The 23,541-nt window shown below is 40.1% G+C and overlaps 1 protein-coding gene across 1 annotated transcript; it reads left to right on the top strand.

Annotated features, from left to right (window-relative positions):
* Positions 1-23,541, top strand: LOC133632640 (GRAM domain-containing protein 2B). Its single transcript, XM_062025184.1, has 14 exons — positions 1-246; positions 319-441; positions 6,879-6,966; positions 7,597-7,666; positions 7,769-7,872; positions 15,610-15,702; positions 15,764-15,835; positions 15,928-16,008; positions 19,354-19,480; positions 19,539-19,616; positions 19,700-19,769; positions 19,945-20,049; positions 20,157-20,241; positions 23,429-23,541. The coding sequence occupies exons 1-14, from the start codon at positions 152-154 to the stop codon at positions 23,468-23,470; spliced, it is 1,233 nt and encodes a 410-aa protein (XP_061881168.1). The 5' UTR covers positions 1-151; the 3' UTR covers positions 23,471-23,541.

The following is a 23,541-nucleotide window of genomic DNA, read 5'->3' as shown; positions in this document are numbered from 1 at the left end:
AGCTCATGGTCAAATGTCACCAGGCGAAGGTTTAACCCCTTACACACATCACGTCGTCTGATTGGCTGTGACCGCCAGGGGGCCACGCCCACGCGGCAGGTGAAGGAGACCAGGCGGCGACGGCGGCGAGGGGTCAGTTGTCCCCTGCGTGATGACGGAGGCGAGCACGGGCCAGCGGGAGGAGGCCAGGCGGGCCTGCAGAGGAACCTCGAGAGCGGACGAGAAGGAAAACCACGTACCTGTCAGGTCAGAGCACCAACGCCGTCTCACATGCATCAGCGAATGATCAATAAAAGACGTCCTGGCCGCTGTGTGCAGCTCTGACATGGACATGGCGGCAGAGGAGCGTCAAAGACGTGCGAGGATAGCCAGCGAGCATCTGCAGGCCGCTGAGGCCGAACATCAAGAAGTGTCAGAATGCAGAAAAGCAACTTTGGTCCGGTAAATAATATGACTATTTCTTACTGTAATTATTATTACTGGGACTTTACTTATACTTTTATTACAAGTTGATGATTATTGTAACTTCAAATATACTTTTTACAAGTCTATGTTTACCTTTATCTTAATTTATACTTTCATTACAAGTTGATAATTATTGTTACTTCAAATATACTTTTTACAAGTCAATGTAACTTACTTTAACTTGTTACTTACAAACCCCGTTTCCATATGAGTTGGGAAATTGTGTTATATGTAAATATAAACAGAATACAATGATTTGCAAATCCTTTTCAACCCATATTCAATTGAATGCACTACAAAGACAACATATTTGATGTTCAAACTCATAAACTTTATTTTTTTGCAAATAATAATTAACTTAGAATTTCATGGCTGCAACACGTGCCAAAATAGTTGGGAAAGGGCATGTACACCACTGTGTTACATGGCCTTTCCTTTTAACAACACTCAGTAAATGTTTGGGAACTGAGGAGACACATTTTTGAAGCTTCTCAGGTGGAATTCTTTCCCATTCTTGCTTGATGTACAGCTTAAGTTGTTCAACAGTCCGGGGGTCTCTGTTGTGCTATTTTAGGCTTCATAATGCGCCACACATTTTCAATGGGAGACAGGTCTGGACTACAGGCAGGCCAGTCTAGTACCCGCACTCTTTTACTATGAAGCCACGTTGATGTAACACGTGGCTTGGCATTGTCTTGCTGAAATAAGCAGGGGCGTCCATGGTAACGTTGCTTGGATGGCAACATATGTTGCTCCAAAACCTGTATGTACCTTTCAGCATTAATGGTGCCTTCACAGATGTGTAAGTTACTCATGTCTTGGGCACTAATACACCCCCATACCATCACACATGCTGGCTTTTCAACTTTGCGCCTATAACAATCCGGATGGTTCTTTTCCTCTTTGGTCCGGAGGACACGACGTCCACAGTTTCCAAAAACAATTTGAAATGTGGACTCGTCAGACCACAGAACACTTTTCCACTTTGTATCAGTCCATCTTAGATGAGCTCAGGCCCAGCGAAGCCGACGGCGTTTCTGGGTGTTGTTGATAAACGGTTTTCGCCTTGCATAGGAGAGTTTTAACTTGCACTTACAGATGTAGCGACCAACTGTAGTTACTGACAGTGGCTTTCTGAAGTGTTCCTGAGCCCATGTGGTGATATCCTTTACACACTGATGTCGCTTGTTGATGCAGTACAGCCTGAGGGATCGAAGGTCACGGGCTTAGCTGCTTACGTGTAGTGATTTCTCCAGATTCTCTGAACCCTTTGATGATATTACGGAGCGTAGATGGTGAAATTCCTCAATTCCTTGCAATAGCTGGTTGAAAAAGGTTTTTCTTAAACTGTTCAACAATTTGCTCACGCATTTGTTGACAAAGTGGTGACCCTCGCCCCATCCTTGTTTGTGAATGACTGAGCATTTCATGGAATCTACTTTTATACCCAATCATGGCACCCACCTGTTCCCAATCAGCCTGCACACCTGTGGGATGTTCCAAATAAGTGTTTGATGAGCATTCCTCAACTTTATCAGTATTTATTGCCACCTTTCCCAACTTTTTTGTCACGTGTTGCTGGCATCAAATTCTAAAGTTAAAGATTATTTGCAAAAAAAATAATGTTTATGAGTTTGAACATCAAATATGTTGTCTTTGTAGCATATTCAACTGAATATGGGTTGAAAAGGATTTGCAAATCATTGTATTCCGTTTATATTTACATCTAACTCAATTTCCCAACTCATATGGAAACCGGGTTTGTACTTTAACTTTATTTACACTTTTATTACAAGTCTGTTTACTTTAACTTTATTTATACTTTAGTTACAAGTTGATAATTACTGTAACATCAAATATACTTTTATTATAAGTTGATGATTACTTTAACTTTAATTATAATTTTTTCACAAGTTTATGTTTACTTTAACTTTATTTATACTTTCATTACAAGTTGATGATTACTGTAACTTCAGATATACTTTTATTAAAAGTTGATGATTACTTTAACTTTATTTATAATTTTATCACAAGTCTATGTTTACTTTAACTTTATTTATACTTTCATTACAAGTTGATGATTATTGTTACTTCAAATATACTTTTTACAAGTCTATGTTTACTTTAACTTTATGCTTTTATTACAAGTTGATGATTACTTTAACTTTATTTATACTTTTATTACAAGTTTTTTTACTTAAATTGTATTTATACTTCAATTACAAGTTGATGATTACTGTAACTTGAAATATACTTGTATTACAAGTTGATGATTACTGTAAAATTAATGTATAATTTAATTACAAGTTGATGATTATTGTCACTTCAAATATAAGTTTTACAAGTCTATGTTTACTTTAACTGTAATGATACTTTTATTACAAGTCTGTGTTTACTTTAACTTTATTTATACTGTAATTACAAGTTGATGATTATTGTAACTTCAAATATACTTTTATTACAAGTTGATGATTATGATTTATTTATAATTTTATCACAAGATTATGTTTACTTTAACTTTATTTATACTTTTATTACAAGTCTGTTTACTTTAACTTTATTTATACTTTAATTACAAGTTGATGATTATTGTTACTTCAAATATACTTTTTACAAGTCTATGTTTACTTTAACTTTATGCTTTTATTACAAGTTGATGATTACTTTAACTTTATTTATACTTTTATTACAAGTTTTTTTACTTAAATTGTATTTATACTTCAATTACAAGTTGATGATTACTGTAACTTGAAATATACTTGTATTACAAGTTGATGATTACTGTAAAATTAATGTATAATTTAATTACAAGTTGATGATTATTGTCACTTCAAATATAAGTTTTACAAGTCTATGTTTACTTTAACTGTAATGATACTTTTATTACAAGTCTGTGTTTACTTTAACTTTATTCATACTGTAATTACAAGTTGATGATTATTGTAACTTCAAATATACTTTTATTACAAGTTGATGATTATGATTTATTTATAATTTTATCACAAGATTATGTTTACTTTAACTTTATTTATACTTTTATTACAAGTCTGTTTACTTTAACTTTATTTATACTTTAATTACAAGTTGATGATTATTGTAACTTCAAATATACTTTTTATAAGTCTATGTTTACTTTATCTTAATTTATACTTTGATTACAAGTTGATGATTACTTTAACTTTATTTATACTTTAACTTTATTTATACTTTAATTACAAGTTGATATTTATTGTAACTTCAAATATACTTTTATTACAAGTCTATGTTTACTTTAACTTTATTTATACTTTAATTACAAGTTGATTATTGTAACTTGAAATATACTTTTTACAAGTCTATGTTTACTTTATCTTACTTTATACTTTATTTACAAGTCTGTGTTTACTTTAACTTTATGTATACTTTAATTACAAGTTAATAATTATTGTAACTTCAAATATACTTTTATTACAAGTCGATGTTTACTTTAACTTAATTTATACTTTCATTACAAGTTGATGATTACTTTAACTTTATTTATACTTTAATTACAAGTTGATGATTATTGTACGGAGCCCCTAAAGGGACATGGGAATTTTTTTTTTTTTTTTAGACATGTATTATATATATATATATATATATATATATATATATATATATATATATATATATATATATATATATATATATATATATATATATATATATATATATAAATTATATGGGTAGATATTTGTTCTAAAAAGGGTATTTCAACAAGTAAACAGTACAGTAGGTAGTTGATGTTGATATATGTAATGCACATAAGGGTATTCTAGTCAGATGCGCGTGTGTAAATATGCGATGTGTAAATATCAAAATATTACGTACGTCGAATCACTTTTTGTCAGGCAATATTACATTTAATGACAATTTTACATAAATGAATACATCCAAACACGTTGTACATATTTATTATTTGCAGGAAGAAATAACAGTTACAATTGTGTGTGTATCTTCCAAGCAAGAAAGAAGTTTGATCACATCAACATGGGACTAACTGACACACTCCGCAAGCCACGCCCACCCCCCACAGCCACAGAAGAGGAAAACTGTCCTTTCCCGGGCATGATAAAGTCTTAAATAATGTCAAACACGTAGCGTTACAATAACCAGGAAGATAAAGTGTTTGTCTCACACCTACTAATCAAGCATTCACATTTTGCCACAACACACATGGGGGAAAGTCCTAATTGGAAATACAGCCATATTAACTCCTAAACTGCCATTTTAACACACACCAAACCATCAGCACGCATCCAATGCTTTCTCGTGGCCACGAGAAACTTTTTATTAAAAAAAATAATAATAATATTTTTTTTTTTTTTTTTAATAAAAAGTTTCTCGTGGCCACGAGAAACTTTCTTGTGCGCACGAGATACATGTCTAAAAAAAAAATTTAAAAAATTCCCATGTCCCTTTAGGGGCTCCGTATTATTGTAACTTTAAATATACTTTTATTACAAGTCTATGTTTACTTTAACTTTATTTTTACTTTTATTACAAGTCTATGTTTACTTTAACTTTATTAATACTTTAATTACAAGTTGATTATTGTAACTTCAAATATACTTTTTACAAGTGTATGTTTACTTTATCTTAATTTATACTTTCATTACAAGTTGATGATTACTTTAACTTTATTTATACTTTAACTTTATTTATACTTTAATTACAAGTTGATGATTATTGTAACTTCAAATACACTTTTATTACAAGTCTATGTTTACTTTAACTTTATTTATACTTTTATTACAAGTTGATGATTACTGTAAAATTAATGTATAATTTAATTACAAGTTGATGATTATTGTCACTTCAAATATAAGTTTTACAAGTCTATGTTTACTTTAACTGTATTGATACTTTTATTACAAGTCTGTGTTTACTTTAACTTTATTTATACTTTAATTACAAGTTGATGATTACTGTAACTTCAAATATACTTTTGTTAAAAGTTGATGATTATGATTTATTTATAATTTTATCACAAGATTATGTTTACTTTAACTTTATTCATACTTTTATTACAAGTCTATGTTTACTTTAACTTTATTTATACTTTAATTACAAGTTGATGATTATTGTAACTTCAAATATACTTTTTACAAGTCTATGTTTACTTTATCTTAATTTATACTTTGATTACAAGTTGATGATTACTTTAACTTTATTTATACTTTAATTACAAGTTGATGATTACTTTAACTTTATTTATACTTTAACTTTATTTACACTTTAATTACAAGTTGATGTTTATTGTCTCTTCAAATATACTTTTATTAAATGTTGATGATTCAGATTTGTTTATAATTTTATCACAAGACATCTACCTCCCATACACCTGACATATACCTGTCATATACCTGACATACACCTGACATATACCTGTCATATACCTGACATATACCTGTCATATACCTGCCATATACCTGCCATACACCTGACATATACCTGTCATGTACCTGTCATGTACCTGTCATGTACCTGTCATGTACCTGCCATATACCTGCCATACACCTGACATATACCTGACATATACTGTACCTGTCATATACCTGACTTATACTTGACATACACCTGTCATACACCTGACATATACCTGACGTATACCGTACATACACCTGTCATATACCTGTCATACACCTGACATATACCTGTCATGTACATGACATATACAATACAGTGTAAATAATCCTGATACAAGTGCACAGTAAACCTATTCAAGTGATGCAAGTACACAGCAGCAAGAACACAGTATACCTAATCAAGTGTATTGATGCAAGTACACAATATTATGTAGTGATCCAAGTACACTGTATGCCCATTAATACTGATCCAAGTACACAGTATACCTATTCAAGTGTATCCATTGAAGTGTACTGACGAAAGTACACAGTACACCTAATCAAGTGTACCTATCCAAGTGATGCAAGTATACCTATTCACGTGTACTGACGCAAATTCACATTATACTTATTGAAGTGTACTGACGCAAGTACACAGTATACTTATTCAAGTGTAAAAATGCAAGTACACAATATACCTTTTAAAGTGTACTGACACAAGTACACAGAATACCTAACAAGTGTACTGCCGCAAATACACAGTATACCTATTCAAGTGTACTGATGCAAGTACACAATGAAGTGTACTGACGCAAGTGCACAGCATATTAATTGTACACAGTATACATATTGACGTATACTACAAGAACACAACATACATTTGAAAGTGTACTATGCCGAGTGTACTAATGCAAGTACACATATGTGCAATTGTTCAAGTGTACTGACACAAGGAGTACTTCTAAAAGTGTACTAACACAAGTATTCCATGTGGGACACAGGTTGTGTAAGAGTCAGTGGTCATTGTGCCCTGGTTGCTGTTTGCAGGTCCAAGACCTTAGACCCGACTCTGCTGACTCAGGTCCAGACTGAACTGGACTGCAAGGTGGACAGGAAGAAGTCTCACTACAGTCAGGTCAGAGGTCACTCATTCAATAATAGTCGGCCATTTTTCATCAACAAGTCTGACACTTTACCTTGTATGTTGTTGTATCTGTTTACTGCCTGCCTGGGCTTTTAAAGTACTACTACTCCTAGTATTACAACTACTACTACTACTGCTACTAATACTCATATTATTATTACTACTACTTCTTATACTAGTTATACTACTACTTCTAATTATATAACTACTACTACGACTATTATTACTACTACTACTACTACTCTTATCATTATTACTACTACTTCTATTATTCCTACTACTACATCTACTAGTTCTACTACTACTTCTACTATTACTATTACTTCTACTAATTCTACTACTTCTATTATTACTACTACTACAACGTTTACTGGTTCCATTACGATTTTTACTATTATTACTAATACTTCTGACAACAAAACAATTATACACCTATTTATAATTCCACCTTAACATTTGACAACCAAACAATTATACACCTATTTAATAATACTGGTACTACTTCTACTACTACTACTACTGGTACTACAATGACTACTACTACTATGACTACTACTACTACTACTTCTTGTACTACTACTATCAGCGTGTACTCTAACGAGCGTTGTTGTGGCGTTGCAGCTGTCCAAGAGCAACTGCCAGTACCATAAAGCGTTTAAGGAGATCAGCAGCGACGAGCACCTCAGACAAAGTAAGTTGGATCCTAAGGAAACTTCCGGAAGGCCAAAGTAGAAACGAAGCGTGAGCTGCGTGCGTGCGTGTGTTGTGTTGTGTTGACGTTGTGTTTGTTCAGGTTACACGTGCGCGCTGCAGAAAGACATCCTCTACCAGGGACGGATGTTTGTGTCGGACCACTGGATCTGTTTCCACTCCAAAGTGTTTGGCAAAGACACCAAGGTGCGGCCATCACGTCCCGCGACACAACATGACACAACTCAACACGACACAACATGACACAACTCAACACGACACAACATGACACAACTCAAACACGACACAACATGACATAACTCAAACACGACACAACAAGACATAACTCAAACATGACACAACTCAACACAACATAACTTAACCCTATACAACGTGAAACGACTCCACTAGACACAACATGACACAGCACAACATGACACAACTTATCACGACACAAAACAACACGACACAACTCAACACGACCCAGCTCAACACGACACAACTCAACACAACATGACACAACTCAAACACGACACAACATGACACAACTCAAACATGACAACTCAAACACGACACAACTCAAACACGACACAACATGACACAACTCGACACAACATAACTTAACCCTATACAATGTGAAACGACTCCACTAGACACAACATGACACAACACAACATGACACAACTCATCACGACACAAAACACGACACAACTCAACACGACCCAGCTCAACACGACACAACTCAACACTACACAACTTAACACGACACATGACACAACATGACACAACTCAACAGGACACAACATGACACGACTCAACTCGACACAACTCAACACGACTCAACTCATCACGACACAACATGACACAACTCAACACGCCAACATGACACAAATCAACACGACACAACATGACACAACTCATCACGACACAATTCAACATGACACAACATGACACAACTCAACATGACGCAACTCAACACAACACAACACAACTCATCACGACACAACTCAACACAACATGACAACTCAACACGACACAACTCAACACGACACAACATGACACGACACAACTCAACACAACATGACACAGCTCAACACAACATGACAACTCAACACGACACAACACAACATGACATGACACAACACGACACAACATGACAACTCAACATGACAACTCAACATGACAACATGACACAAATCAACACGACACAACATGACACAACTCATCACGACACAACTCAACACGACACAACTCATCACAACACAACATGACACAACTCAACATGACGCAACTCAACACAACACAACACGACGCAACTCATCACGACACAACTCAACACGACACAACATGACAACTCAACACGCCACAACTCAACATGACACAACATGACACAACTCAACACGACACAACATGACACGACACAATATGACACAACTCAACACAACATGACACAACTCAACACAACATGACAACTCAACACGACACAACACAACATGACATGACACAACATGACACAACTCAACACAACATGACAACTCAACATGACACAACATGACACAAATCAACATGACACAACTCATCACGACACAACTCAACACGACACAACATGACACAACTCATCACGACACAACAGGACACAACTCAACATGACACAACACGACAACTCATCACGACACAACATGACAACTCAACACGACACAACATGACACAACTCAACACGACACAACGTGACACGACACAATATGACACAACTCAACACGACAACTCAACATGACACAACACAACATGACACAACTCAACACGACACAACATGACAACTCAACACAACTCAACACGACACAACTCAACACAAGTTAACAAGACACAACTCAACACAACTTAACAAGACACAACACATGCATGTCAAGTTATGTGTTGTTTGTGCTCTCGCCTATCTTGAAAGGGTTTGAGTGTTTGACCAGGGGTTACACTGGGACTTCACTCTTTGTTTTAATTCAATGATGAGACAAATCTCTGTTTCTCCTTTTATTTTGGACCCGATTGTCTCTTTTTTCATTAAATAGTTGTAAGGTGAAAAATCTTTGGAGAAGGTGGAAAAAACACAAAAGCAATTAGGGACCAATATAAACAAATTACATGTCAATGAACCGTTTTTTAAAGTAAAGTGTTTTAAAAAGTACATATAGTGACCCTTTACAGCTTGGATTTGGCATTTAACATTTAACAACCACTTGGCAATTAAAATAAATTCAACATATCAAATCAAACATCAAAATAATATAAGTCATCTCACCGTCAGCCACCCTGGTCTCTGTAAACAGTTGGGCACTACTGCACTAGGCAAACTCTCCTAGAGCAGTGTTTGTTGGCCTGAAGTCTGAGCTGGAGCTGCACACTTTAAAGGAGTGGACTTGATTGCTTCAGGTGAGAGCCTTCTTGATTGCTGGATGGCCTTCAGCTGTTTGGGAAATTTTGACTGTGATTCCAGTTCTCTCCCCTGGGGGGAAATGGGAGCCAAACTCACAATTGGACATGAGGCCCTTCTGTTTGGGTGAAGGCTTTGGCCTTGTGTAGAGTTTGCCAAAACACCTCCCACTCGATCTTTCCATGGATACATCGGGAAGATCGCCGACTGTAGGCAAACTAAGTGCGCGTGGTTAGTTTTGGTGGTTGTGCCAAGATTTTCTATTCCTGTTCCTCAGCAGTTAGTAGGACAACCAACCGTCTTATGTCTGTGCAGAACGGTGGCTTGGAGCTTTTCCTTTCTGCTGCTTGAATTGGGATAGCTGGTCTTTGCCTTTGGGGCTTTTGTCAGGGGGACACAGTAGCTTGGGAAAACCCGGATGTGGACATCCCTCACAATGCTTTTGCTGTCTGGGTTGGTGCTGACAACTCTGCCAAGCTTGAAGTGACCCCTTAGTGCGTTCTGGTCGCATAACCAGACGATGTCTCCCACAGTGACATTGCTTTCAGCGGTATGCCACTTGCTTCTGATAACGAGATGGGGACCTGCGAGTTGACTCCAAGATGTCCACAACCTGCTTACCTCTGCCTGCATTGCCCTTAGCCTTTTGTAGGGGTAGCTGGAAAAGTCAAATGTTTTGTGGTCTCCACTTATAGATGCTCGACCAAGCAGGAGGATGTTTGGTGTGACATATTGGATACAGTTTTCCCGACTTTGAACTCTGGCATCAATCGGGCGCTCGTTTGCCAGGTTTGCTGCAGTGTAGCGGGCTGTCTGGAACTCTGAGAAGCTGAGCCCGGACTCCTTACCAAGACTCTGGAGTGCCCTCTTTGCAACACGTACAGCGGCTTCTGTCGCACCGTTCCTGTGTGATGAGTCAGCTGGGTGAATTTTCCACATCCACTTTGTTCTATTCATCCAAGTACTATGTGAACCGTTGGTAAGCCATCAGAAAGCTGTCTGTTGATGGTGTGTTCACCAGTTCGGTGTGGATAGCTCTGCTGGCCATGCAACAAAAGACAACTCCCCAGACTTTGATTGTTACTCTTTTCTTGACATCATCTCGTACTTGGTACGTCCCGAAAAGGTCTAGTGTTGTAAACTCAAAAGGTACGGCAGGCTCTGTCCTCTCTGATGGCAAGTCACTCATCACTTGTCGGCCCTTACTTGCTCTTGACTTCCTGCAGGTCATGCAGCCATCAACAACCTTTTGAGCAACTCTTCTGCCCCTTATTACCCATGCTTTCTTCCTCATCCTGAGCAGTGTGCCAGCCACTCCATCATGGCTCTTGTTGTGCGCCTCTCGGGCCAACAGTGTAGACACCCAGGCATCATAGGGTAGGAGTGGGACACAGCAGTGGTCATCTTTGAATGCTTGCACTCGGCCACCACAGACCAACAGTCCAGAGTCCTGGTCTTTGTAGACCACCAGCCTGTCAGTAGTTGAGTTTGGGAAGATTGTGCCCTCTTGTGCTGCAAGAAAAATGTCTTTCAGGGCATCTTTCCTTTCTTCCACAGAGATGGCTTCTCTGGAGGAGACTGCCTCCCACTTTGGGCCATGCAAGGCCTGAACCCGTTGACGGAACCTTTTTGCTGCCCTCCAGACCATTGCAACTGTTGTGACCAGTCTGGTCAGGACACTGAACCGTTTGACATTCACAAGGCTTTGAACAATTGACCCTCCTGGTGGCCGCCTCTGTTCTGTTTGGATTTGGTTTATATTGTGTTCGGGCACTTTTCCCAGGAACTGTTTCCGAGCAGCAAATGCTTTTCTCTGCAACTTGTTGATGCTCTCTCTGGCAGTGGTTGTAGTTCCTTAGCAGATTTGGTTGGCCACTCACTTTCTGGCAGACTCAAGAACTCGGGTCCATTTTGCCACTCTGAATGTTCATCCAGATCTTGAGGGCCTGCTCCTCTGGTGATGACATCTGCAATGTTTTGTGACCCAGGGATCCACCACCAGTCCCAACTTCTTAGCAGCAGCCTTCTTCTCTGCAAGCTGCAGTGCCCGGAACTGCATGCAATAGTAGAGCTTCTTCCTGTGCTTCCCATCTCCACAGACAACACAGCCAGTGCGGTCGTCACTTGCTTTGGTGGATTTTGTCCTGGCATGTCTTGGCTCTAGGCTTCGATTCCCTCTTGTTAGGTTCCTCATCCAGTTGTTCCAGCTGCTCATATATGCTCTCTTTGAGGAAGTCCAAGAGACCGTCAAACCTGCTTGCTGGAGTCACAGCATTCCTGGTGTCTGCTGCATAGATGAGCCATTCCTTTCTGAGAGGTCCTGGGAGTTTTCCCTAAATGGACTTGGTCACGAGTGGGTTTTTGATGGCGCCGGTGTCCCCAAGCTCACTGAGATCTTGAAGCGCCTTCTCCACAACTTGGATTAGCTCCACGACATTTCGCGGCTGGTTACTTTTGACAGGTTGCATTCTCTGCAGCTCCTCCACTATCTCTATAGCAATGGATGTCCGGTTGCCATAGCGATTCTCCAGAACACGGAAGATGTCATCGGCTGTGATATGAGTGGTGAGACAAAGGTCTTTCCTGAGCTTGTCCTCAACACTGTCCAGCAATTGGGCCTTCTTCACCTCCTTGGAACCAATTGTGCTTCCCAGTCCTTTTTCCACCTGTGGAATTCAAGTATGTTTCCAGTAAACTTAGGAAGGGCTGTTGGTTTCAACTTGATGGCTGGCACAGGATGACTGGTAGCAATTGGTTCCCTCATGACGTCTTCCTTTATCCTCTGTTGAATGAAGTCAGCCTTCTTGGAAACCAGCTTGGTGGACTGTAGTTCCAGACTTTTTAAGGTTGTCAGGATTTCGACTACTGTATCTTCAGGGACCCATTATCTCCACCAACCATGCACCTCCTTTGCCGTCTTCACCAGTCCTTCCAGGTGTTTCAGCATGAATTCATATCCATCCAGGTTCATAGCAATCAATCAATCAATCAATGTTTATTTATATAGCCCTAAATCACAAGTGTCTCAAAGGGCTGTACAAGCCACAACGACATCCTCGGTACAGAGCCCACATACGGGCAAGGAAAACTCACCCCAGTGGGACGTCAATGTGAATGACTATGAGAAACCTTGGAGAGGACCGCATATGTGGGTAACCCCCCCCCCCCCCCTCCTCCTCTAGGGGAGACCGAAAGCAATGGATGTCGAGTGGGTCTGACATAATATTGTGAAAGTCCAACACATCAGCGAAAGTCCAGTCCATAGTGGGGCCAGCAGGAACCATCCCGAGCGGAGACGGGTCAGCAGCGTAGAGATGTCCCCATCCGATGCACAGGCTAGCGGTCCACCCCGGGTTGGGAGCAGAGTAGAAAAGAAAATAAAAGAAACGGCAGATCAACTGGTCTAAAAAGGGAGTCTATTTAAAGGCTAGAGTATACAAATGAGTTTTAAGATGAGACTTAAATGCTTCTACTGAGGTAGCATCTCTAACTTTTACCGGGAGGACATTCCATAGTATTGGAGCCCGAATAGAAAACGCTCTATAGCCCGCAGACTTTTTTTGGGCTCTGGGAATCACTAATAAGCCAGAGTTCTTTGAACGCAGATTTCTTGCCGGGACATATGGTACAATACAATCGGCAAGATAGGCAGGAGCTTGACCGTGTAGTATTTTATACATAAGTAGTAAAACCTTAAAGTCGCATCTTAGGTGCACAGGAAGCCAGTACAAGTGAGTCAGTATAGGCGTAATATGATCAAACTTTCTTGTTTTTGTCAAAAGTCTAGCAGCCGCATTTTGTACCAACTGTAATCTTTTAATGCTAGACATAGGGAGGCCCGAAAATAAAACGTTACAGTAATCTGGTTCCACAGCAGTGGTGCATCTACACTCATCTTCTGCCAGAAGAGCTATGGACACTTCATCTCTTCCAAACTTGTCCCCCTGGACCTACGCCCGCTTTGACTCACACTCCTTTGAAGTATTATCCAGATCTTCTTGTTGCACTTGGGTGAGTTCAGTTTCTCCATCTTTTAGCTGTGTCAGAAGTTTGGCCTCTACCTTGTCTTTGGATTCCATGACTTTGTCATCTGCTGTGATGAGTGTCTTGAAACTTGTCTCTGAGCTCCTCCTCAGACATGTCATCATGGTTCCTGGTGAGGCTGTTGACCAGGCAGGTGAATGATGCTTTTGCAGTCGTCCTCTCTGTCTGTAGCTGGTCAAGCGCCTTCTTGTCAGCCATATTTACAGCTCAAGTGGAGTGGGAGTGAACTTGGTGAAATTAACTTTTCCTGGTTGTCCAGTGGGGGATCGGTTTTTCACTGTCAAGTTATGTGTTGTTTGTTTGTGCTCTCCCCTATCTTGAAAAGGGTTTGACTGTTTGACCAGGGGTTACACTGGGACTTCACTCTTTGTTTTAATTCAATGATGAGACAAATCTCTGTTTCTCCTTTTATTTTGGACTTGATTGTCTCTTTTTTCATTAAAATAGTTGTAAGGTGAAAAACCTTTGGAGAAGGTGGAAAAATACAAAAGCAATTAGGGACCAATATAAACAAATTAGATTTCAATTAACCGTTTTTTTACAGTAAAATGTAAAGTATAGTGACCCTTTACAGCTTGGATTTGGCATTTAAACATTTAAAATAAATTCTACATATCAAATCAAACATCAAAATAATATAAGTCATCTCACCTTCAGGGCAGCGCGGAAGGTCCCGAGTTCAATCCCGGGCTCGGGATCTTTCTGTGTGGAGTTTGCATGTTCTCCCCGTGACTGCGTGGGTTCCCTCCGGGTACTCCGGCTTCCTCCCACCTCCAAAAACATGCACCTGGGGATAGGTTGATTGGCAACACTAAATTGGCCCTAGTGTGTGAATGTGAGTGTGAATGTTGTCTGTCTATCTGTGTTGGCCCTGTGATGAGGTGGCGACTTGTCCAGGGTGTACCCCGCCCTCCACCCGAATGCAGCTGAGATAGGCTCCAGCACCCCCCGCGACCCCAAAAGTGACAAGCGGTAGAAAATGGATGGCTGGATGGATCTCACCGTCAGCCACCCTGGTCTCTGTAAACAGTTGGGCACTACTGCACTAGGCAAACTCTCCTAGAGCAGTGTTTGTTGGCCTGAAGTCTGAGCTGGAGCTGCACACTTTAAAGGAGTGGACTTGATTGCTTCAGGTGAGAGCCTTCTTGACTGCTGGATGGCCTTCAGCTGTTGGGAAATTTTGACTGTGATTCCAGTTCTCTCCTCTGTGGGGAAATGGGAGCCAAACTCACATTTGGACATGAGGCCCTTCTGTTTGGGGGAAGGCTTTGGCCTTGTGTAGAGTTTGCCAAAACAACGCAACATTACACAACTCAACACAACTTAACACGACACAACATGACACAACTCATCAGTGTTTGACAAAGACACCCAGGTGCGGCCATCACGTCCCTGCAGGCTTCTCGCACGCAAACAGGAAGTATAATGTGTGCGCATGTGACGTCTTACGGTGGGAACTTGTGTGTCCCGGCCAGATCGCCATACCGGTCATCTCCGTCACCCACGTCAAGAAGACCAAGACGGCCATCTTGGTGAACGCGGTGGTGATCGCCACCGCCAACGACAGAGTGAGTTCGCCTCCAGGAAGACCAAAGTCACCTGTGACTGACGGCTGAAACGTGTCTGCAGTACGTCTTCGTGTCCTTCCTGTCCAGAGACAACACCTACAAGTTCCTCATGTCCGTCTGTCTCCACCTGGAGGTAAGTCACGGTACTGTCTCCACCTGGAGGTAAGTCACGGTACTGTCCCCTTAACCCCCGTCACATGACTGCTGTGACCTGCGCTTGTCCAGGAAAGAAGTCCGTGCAGCAGTCCTGTGCCGTCCTCCTCGCACAACAACGCCAGAACTCTGACCTCGCCTCGCTTCCCTCTGGTCAGCAAACGCTACCCAATGCCACACAACACGCCATGACGACACTACGGGGCTCAACGCGACACCACGTGACTCAACACAACACCACGCAACACTTGAGACAACCCGACACGACACAGCGCAACTCAACACGACACAAAATGACACGACTTAACCCGATACAACGTGAAATGACTCCACTCGACACGACACAACTCAATACAACATAACTTAACCTGATAGAACGTGAAATGACTCCACTCGACACAACACAACATAACACAACTCATCACGGCACAACATGACACAACTCAACACAACTTAACTTAACCCGATACAACGTGAAATGACTCCACTCGACATAACACAACATGACACAACTCAACACAACACAACATGACACAACACAACTTAACCCGATACAACGTGAAATGACTCCACTCGACACAACACAACACGACACAACTCAACACGACACAACATGACACAACTAATCACGATACAACGTGACACAACTCAACACATTACTTAACCCGATGCAACGTGAAATGACTCCACTCGACACAACGCAACATGACACAACTCAACACGACACAACTCAACACGACACAACATGACACAACTCAGCACAACATAACTTAACCCGATACAACGTGAAATGACTCCACTCGACATGACACAACGCAACATGATACAACTTTCCTCGATACAACTCATCACGACACAACTCAACACGACACAACATGACACAACTCAACAAGACACAAAATGACACAACATGACTCAAGTCAACACGACAACATGACACAACTCAACACGACACAACATGACACAACCCAACATGACACAACACAACTCAACATGACACAACACAACTCAACACGACACAACATGACACAACTCAACGCGACACAACATGACACAACTCAACACAACATAACTTAACCCCTATACAACGTGAAACGACTACACTCGACACAACACGACACAACATGACACAACTCAACACGACACAACATGACACAACTCAACACGACACAACTCAACACAGCTCAACAAGACACAACATGACACAACAAGACACAACATGACACAACTCAACACGACACAACATGACACAACACAACATGACACAACTCAACAAGACACAACACGACACAACATGACACAACTCAACAAGACACAACATGACACAACTCAACACGACACAACATAACACAACACAACATGACACAACTCAACTCAACACGACACAACATAACACAACAAGACACAACATGACACAACTCAACATGACACAACACAACACAACAGGACACAACTCAACAAGACACAACATGACACAACTCAACACAACTCAACAAGACACAACATGACACACCTCAATACGACACAACTCAACAAGACACAACATGACACAACTCAATACGACACAACTCAACAAGAAACAACAAAACACAACATAACACAACATGACAACTCAATACGACACAACTCAACAAGACACAACATGACACAACAAGACACAACGTGATACAACTCCCCTCGACACAACATGATACAACTCATCACGACACAACTCAACACGACACAACATGACACAACTCAACAAGACACAACATGACACAACACAACATGACACAACTCAACACGACAACATGACACAACTCAACACGACACAACATGACACAACCCAACATGACACAACACAACTCAACACGACACAACATGACACAACTCAACGCAACACAACATGACACAACTCAACACAACATAACTTAACCCCTATACAACGTGAAACGACTACACTCGACACAACACAACACAACTCAACACGACACAACATGACAACTCAACACGACACAACTCAACACAGCTCAACAAGACACAAGACACAACAAGACACAACATGACACAACCCAACACGACACAACTCAACACGACACAACATCACACAACTCATCAAGACACAACACGACACAACATGACACAACTCAACAAGACACAACAAGACACAACATGACACAACTCAACACAACACAACATACAACAACACAACATGACACAACTCAACACAACACAACATGACACAACTCAACATGACACAACACAACATGGCACAACTCAACAAGACGCAACATGACAACTCAATACGACACAATTCAACAAGACACAACATGACACAACTAAATACGACAAGTCAACAAGACACAACATGACACAACAAGACACAACAAGACACAACATGACACAACTCAACACGACACAACATACAACAACACAACATGACACAACTCAACACGACACAACATGACACAACTCAACATGACACAACACAACACAACATGACACAACTCAACAAGACGCAACATGACAACTCAATACGACACAATTCAACAAGACACAACATGACACAACTAAATACGACACAACTCAACAAGACACAACATGACACAACAAGACACAACAAGACACAACTCAACACGACACAACATACAACAACACAACATGACACAACTCAACACGACACAACATGACACAACTCAACATGACACAACACGACACAACATGACACAACTCAACAAGACGCAACATGACAACTCAATACGACACAATTCAACAAGACACAACATGACACAACTAAATACGACACAACTCAACAAGACACAACATGACACAACAAGACACAACAGTACACAACTCAACAAGACACAACATGACACAACTCAATACGACACAACTCAACAAGACACAACATGACACAACAAGACACAACATGACACAACAAGACACAACATGACACAACTCAACACAACTCAACAAGACACAACAAGACACAACATGACACAACTCAACACGACACAACATGACACAACTCAACACAACACAACATGACACAATAAGACACAACATGACACAACTCAACACGACACAACATGACCCAACATGACACAACTCAACACGACACAACATGACACAACTCAACATGACACAACACGACACAACTCAACACAACTCAACAAGACACAACATGACACAACAAGACACAAAATGACACAACTCAACACGACACAACATGACACAACACAACATGACACAACTCAACATGACACAACTCAACAAGACACAACATGACACAACTCAACACGACACAACATGACACAACTCAACAAGACACAACATGACACAACTCAACACGACACACCTCAACACAACTCAACAAGACACAACATGACACAACTCAACACGACACAACATGACACAACTCAACATGACACAACTCAACAAGACACAACATGACATGACACAACAAGACACAACAAGACACAACACAACACGACCCGTGAGTCTCATGCGCCCCTGCAGGGTTTCCGCGGCAACTTTGGCGATTTGGGCGGCGCCTTGAGGGACAGGAGGCGGGACAGGAGGCGGGACATGGCGGAAAGCAGCAGCTCTGATTCGCCGGACGAGGAGAAGCTGTCAGCCTTGGCAGGTACCTCAGCCAATCAGGATGGGCGCGGTGGTCACATGACGAGTTTCTTCTCTCCCAGACTTTCCTGTTCCTCCGTTCTTGGAGGCCTTAAAACACGGAGAAGGTTCTGCAGAACATCACGTCAAGAAGCAGGAGCGTAAGGAGATTCCACGACGTTGTTGGCGTCACGACACCGCGTGTGTGTTGCTGATGTTGTGTTGTTGTTGTGTTGTTGTTCAGGTGTGGCGATGACGGAGAGAAGAATGCAAACATTGTCTCTCAACACGCTCTTGTGTTTTTACCTCCTTCTGTAAGTTGGTCATCCACTACGTTTCTACATGTGCTCTTTTCATCCACGCGTGTGTGTGTGTGTGTGTGTGTGTGTGTGTGTGTGTGTGTGTGTGTGTGTGTGTGTGTGTGTGTGTGTGTGTGTGTGTGTGTGTGTGTGTGTGTGTGTGTGTGTGTGTGTGTGTGTGTGCACTCAGCGTGAGCGTGCTGGTGCTGTCCTCGTGTTACCTGAGCGTGAAGATGTTCTCCTTGGAGCAAAGACTCACCACGCTGGGCTCCATGGCAGACTTGGCCCAGCACCAGTAAGTTTCTGGAACCTTCCAGAAGACCAGGATGAGTGAAGCCCTCAGGCGCTAATTAGCATAATTCGTATTACCGTTATTATTTCTTGTTTTTTTTTACCTTCCAGAAAAGACCTCCTGCAAGGAAGTGGTGACATCAGCAGTGAGCTCTTGTCTGAGCTTTTAACCATCAACCTGAGGAAGCTGGAGAAGGTCCGTCGCACCATCAAGTGACACCAAACACCCGCTGGTGCTGATTATAGTCTGCAACACTGATGCTACAGACTAGCTAATACATCTTAAATTAAACAATAGCGTGGTAGCATCAAACTCTTCAGACTCGCTAATAGATGCTAACTAAATTAAACTATAGTGTGGTAGCATCAAACACTTCAGACTAGCTAATACATTCTAAATTAAACTATAGCGTGGTAAAATCAAACATTTCAGACTAGCTAACATATGCTAAATCAAACTATAGCGTGGTAGCATCAAACACTTCAGACTAACTAACAGATGCTAAATTAAACTATAGCGTGGTCGCGTCAAACACTTCAGACTAGCTATTACATTCTAAATTAAACAATAGCGTAGTAGCATAAAACACTTCAGACTAGCTAACAAATGCTAAATTAAACTATAGCGCGGTAGCATCAGAATCAGAACCAGAATAAACATTTCAGACTAGCTAACAGATTGCTATATTAAACTATGGCGTGGTAGCATCAAACACTTCAGACTAACTACTCTAAATTAAACAATAGTGTGGTAGCATCAAACATTTCAGACTAGAATCAGAATCAGAAATACTTTATTAATCCCTGAGGGGAAATTTAAATGTTCACTACCTAACAGGTTGCTATATTAAAGTAGGATTAACAGTAGTAACATAAAACATTTTAGACTAGCTAACAGATGTTAATTTAAACTATAGCGTGGTAGCATCAAACACTTCAGACTCGCTAATAGATGCTAACTAAATTAAACTATAGTGTGGTAGCATCAAACACTTCAGACTAGCTAATACATTCTAAATTAAACTATAGCGTGGTAAAATCAAACATTTCAGACTAGCTAACATATGCTAAATCAAACTATAGCGCGGTAGCATCAAACACTTCAGACTAACTAACAGATGCTAAATTAAACTAGCGTGGTCGCGTCAAACACTTCAGACTAGCTATTACATTCTAAATTAAACAATAGCGTAGTAGCATAAAACACTTCAGACTAGCTAACAAATGCTAAATTAAACTATAGCGTGGTAGCATCCGAATCAGAACCAGAATAAACATTTCAGACTAGCTAACAGATTGCTATATTAAACTATGGCGTGGTAGCATCAAACACTTCAGACTAACTACTCTAAATTAAACAATAGTGTGGTAGCATCAAACATTTCAGACTAGAATCAGAATCAGAAATACTTTATTAATCCCTGAGGGGAAATTTAAATGTTCACTACCTAACAGGTTGCTATATTAAAGTAGGATTAACAGTAGTAACATAAAACATTTTAGACTAGTTAACAGATGTTAATTTAAACTATAGCGTGGTAGCATCAAACACTTCAGAAGAGCTAACAGATGCTAAATTAAACAATAGCGTGGTAGAATAAAACACTTTAGACTAGCTAACAGATGCTAAATTAAACTATAGCGTGGTAGCATCAGAATCAGAATCAGAATAAACATTTCAGACTAGCTAACAGATTGCAATATTAAACTATGGTGTGGTAGCATCAAACACTTCAGACGAGCTAATACATTCTAAATTAAACAAAAGCGTGGTAGCATCAAACACTTCAGACTAGCTAATACATTCTAAATTAAAACATAGCGTAGTAGCATAAAACACTTTAGACTAGCTAACAGATGCTAAATTAAACTATAGTGTGGTAGCATCAAACACTTCAGACTAGCTAACAAATGCTAAATCAAACTATAGTGTGGTAGCATCAAACACTTCAGACGAGCTAACAGATGCTAAATTAAACTATAGCGTGGTAGCATCAAACACTTCAGACGAGCTAACAGATGCTAAGTTAAACTATAGCGTGGTAGCATCAAACACTTCAGACGAGCTAACAGATGCTAAATTAAACTATAGCGTGGTAGCATCAAACACTTCAGACGAGCTAACAGATGCTAAATTAAACTATAGCGTGGTAGCATCAAACACTTCCGACGAGCTAACAGATGCTAAATTAAACTATTGTGTGGTAGCATCAAACACTTCAGACGAGCTAACAGATGCTAAAATAAACTATAGCGTGGTAGCATGAAACACTTCAGACGAGCTAACAGATGCTAAATTAAACTATAGTGTGGTAGCATCAAACACTTCAGACGAGCTAACAGATGCTAAATTAAACTATAGCGTGGTAGCATCAAACACTTCAGACAAGCTAACAGATGCTAAATTTAACTATAACGTGGTAGCATCAAACACTTCAGACTAGCTAATACATTCTAAATTAAACAATAGCGTGGTAGCATCAAACACTTAGTACATTCTAAATTAAAAAAATAGCGTAGTAGCATAAAACACTTTAGACTAGCTAATAGATGCTAAATTAAACTATAGTGTGGTAGCATCAAACACTTCAGACTAGCTAACAGATGCTAAAATAAACTATAGCGTGGTAGCATCAAACACTTCAGACTAGCTAATACATTCTCAATTAAACAATAGCGTGGTAGCATAAAACACTTCAGACTAGCTAACAGATGCTAAATTAAACTATAGCGTGGTCGCATCAAATACTTCAGACTAGCTAATACCTTCTAAATTAAACTATAGGCATCAAACACTTCAGACTAGCTAACAGATGCTAAATTAAACTATAGCGTGGTCGCATCAAATACTTCAGACTAGCTAATACCTACTAAATTAAACTATAGGCATAAAACACTTCAGACTAGCTAACAGATGCTAAATTAAACTATAGCGTGGTGGCATCAAATACTTCAGACTAGCTAATACCTTCTAAATTAAACTATAGGCATAAAACACTTCAGACTAGCTAACAGATGCTAAATTAAACTATAGCGTGGTCGCATCAAATACTTCAGACTAGCTAATACCTTCTAAATTAAACTATAGGCATCAAACACTTCAGACTAGCTAACAGATGCTAAATTAAACTATAGCGTGGTGGCATCAGAATCACAATTAGGGCAGCCATCTTTGAAAGGAGTGAGTACTCTCCGACTTTCCCAGTCGGAAATCCGACCTCGGGGGGTTTCCAGTTGTCATTTTTGACTAGAAACTCAGATATTCCAACTTCCCAGTGCGAATGGAACGCAGCATCACCTTCCATTAGCAAGACAGGAGTGTTAGCAGCTAGGCTAGCAGTTAGCGACATTAGCGAGTAAAAGAACCGGGTGTTGTCTTCCAGGTGCAGAAGAACCTGCAGAGACTTTTGGACGACGCTGCCTGATGGAAGCGAAACAGTATTTTTCAGCTGCATGAACACTTGATCTTGTATTAAAGTCACGTATTTTACACACC

Source organism: Entelurus aequoreus, linkage group LG17 (genome assembly GCF_033978785.1).
Source record: "Entelurus aequoreus isolate RoL-2023_Sb linkage group LG17, RoL_Eaeq_v1.1, whole genome shotgun sequence".
Lineage (NCBI taxonomy): Eukaryota > Metazoa > Chordata > Actinopteri > Syngnathiformes > Syngnathidae > Entelurus > Entelurus aequoreus.
The sequence above is the reverse complement of the archived record's forward strand: the minus strand, read 5'-3'. Positions and strand labels throughout refer to the sequence as shown.

Excerpts from the sequence above, each read along its gene's own strand:
- LOC133632640 (XM_062025184.1), top strand. The coding sequence starts at position 152 with ATGACGGAGGCGAGCACGGGCCAGCGGGAGGAGGCCAGGCGGGCCTGC. Across the intron at positions 442-6,878 it reads AGAAAAGCAACTTTGGTCCG|GTCCAAGACCTTAGACCCGA; the intron begins GTAAATAATATG and ends TGCTGTTTGCAG. Across the intron at positions 19,770-19,944 it reads TTGTGTTTTTACCTCCTTCT|CGTGAGCGTGCTGGTGCTGT; the intron begins GTAAGTTGGTCA and ends GTGTGCACTCAG.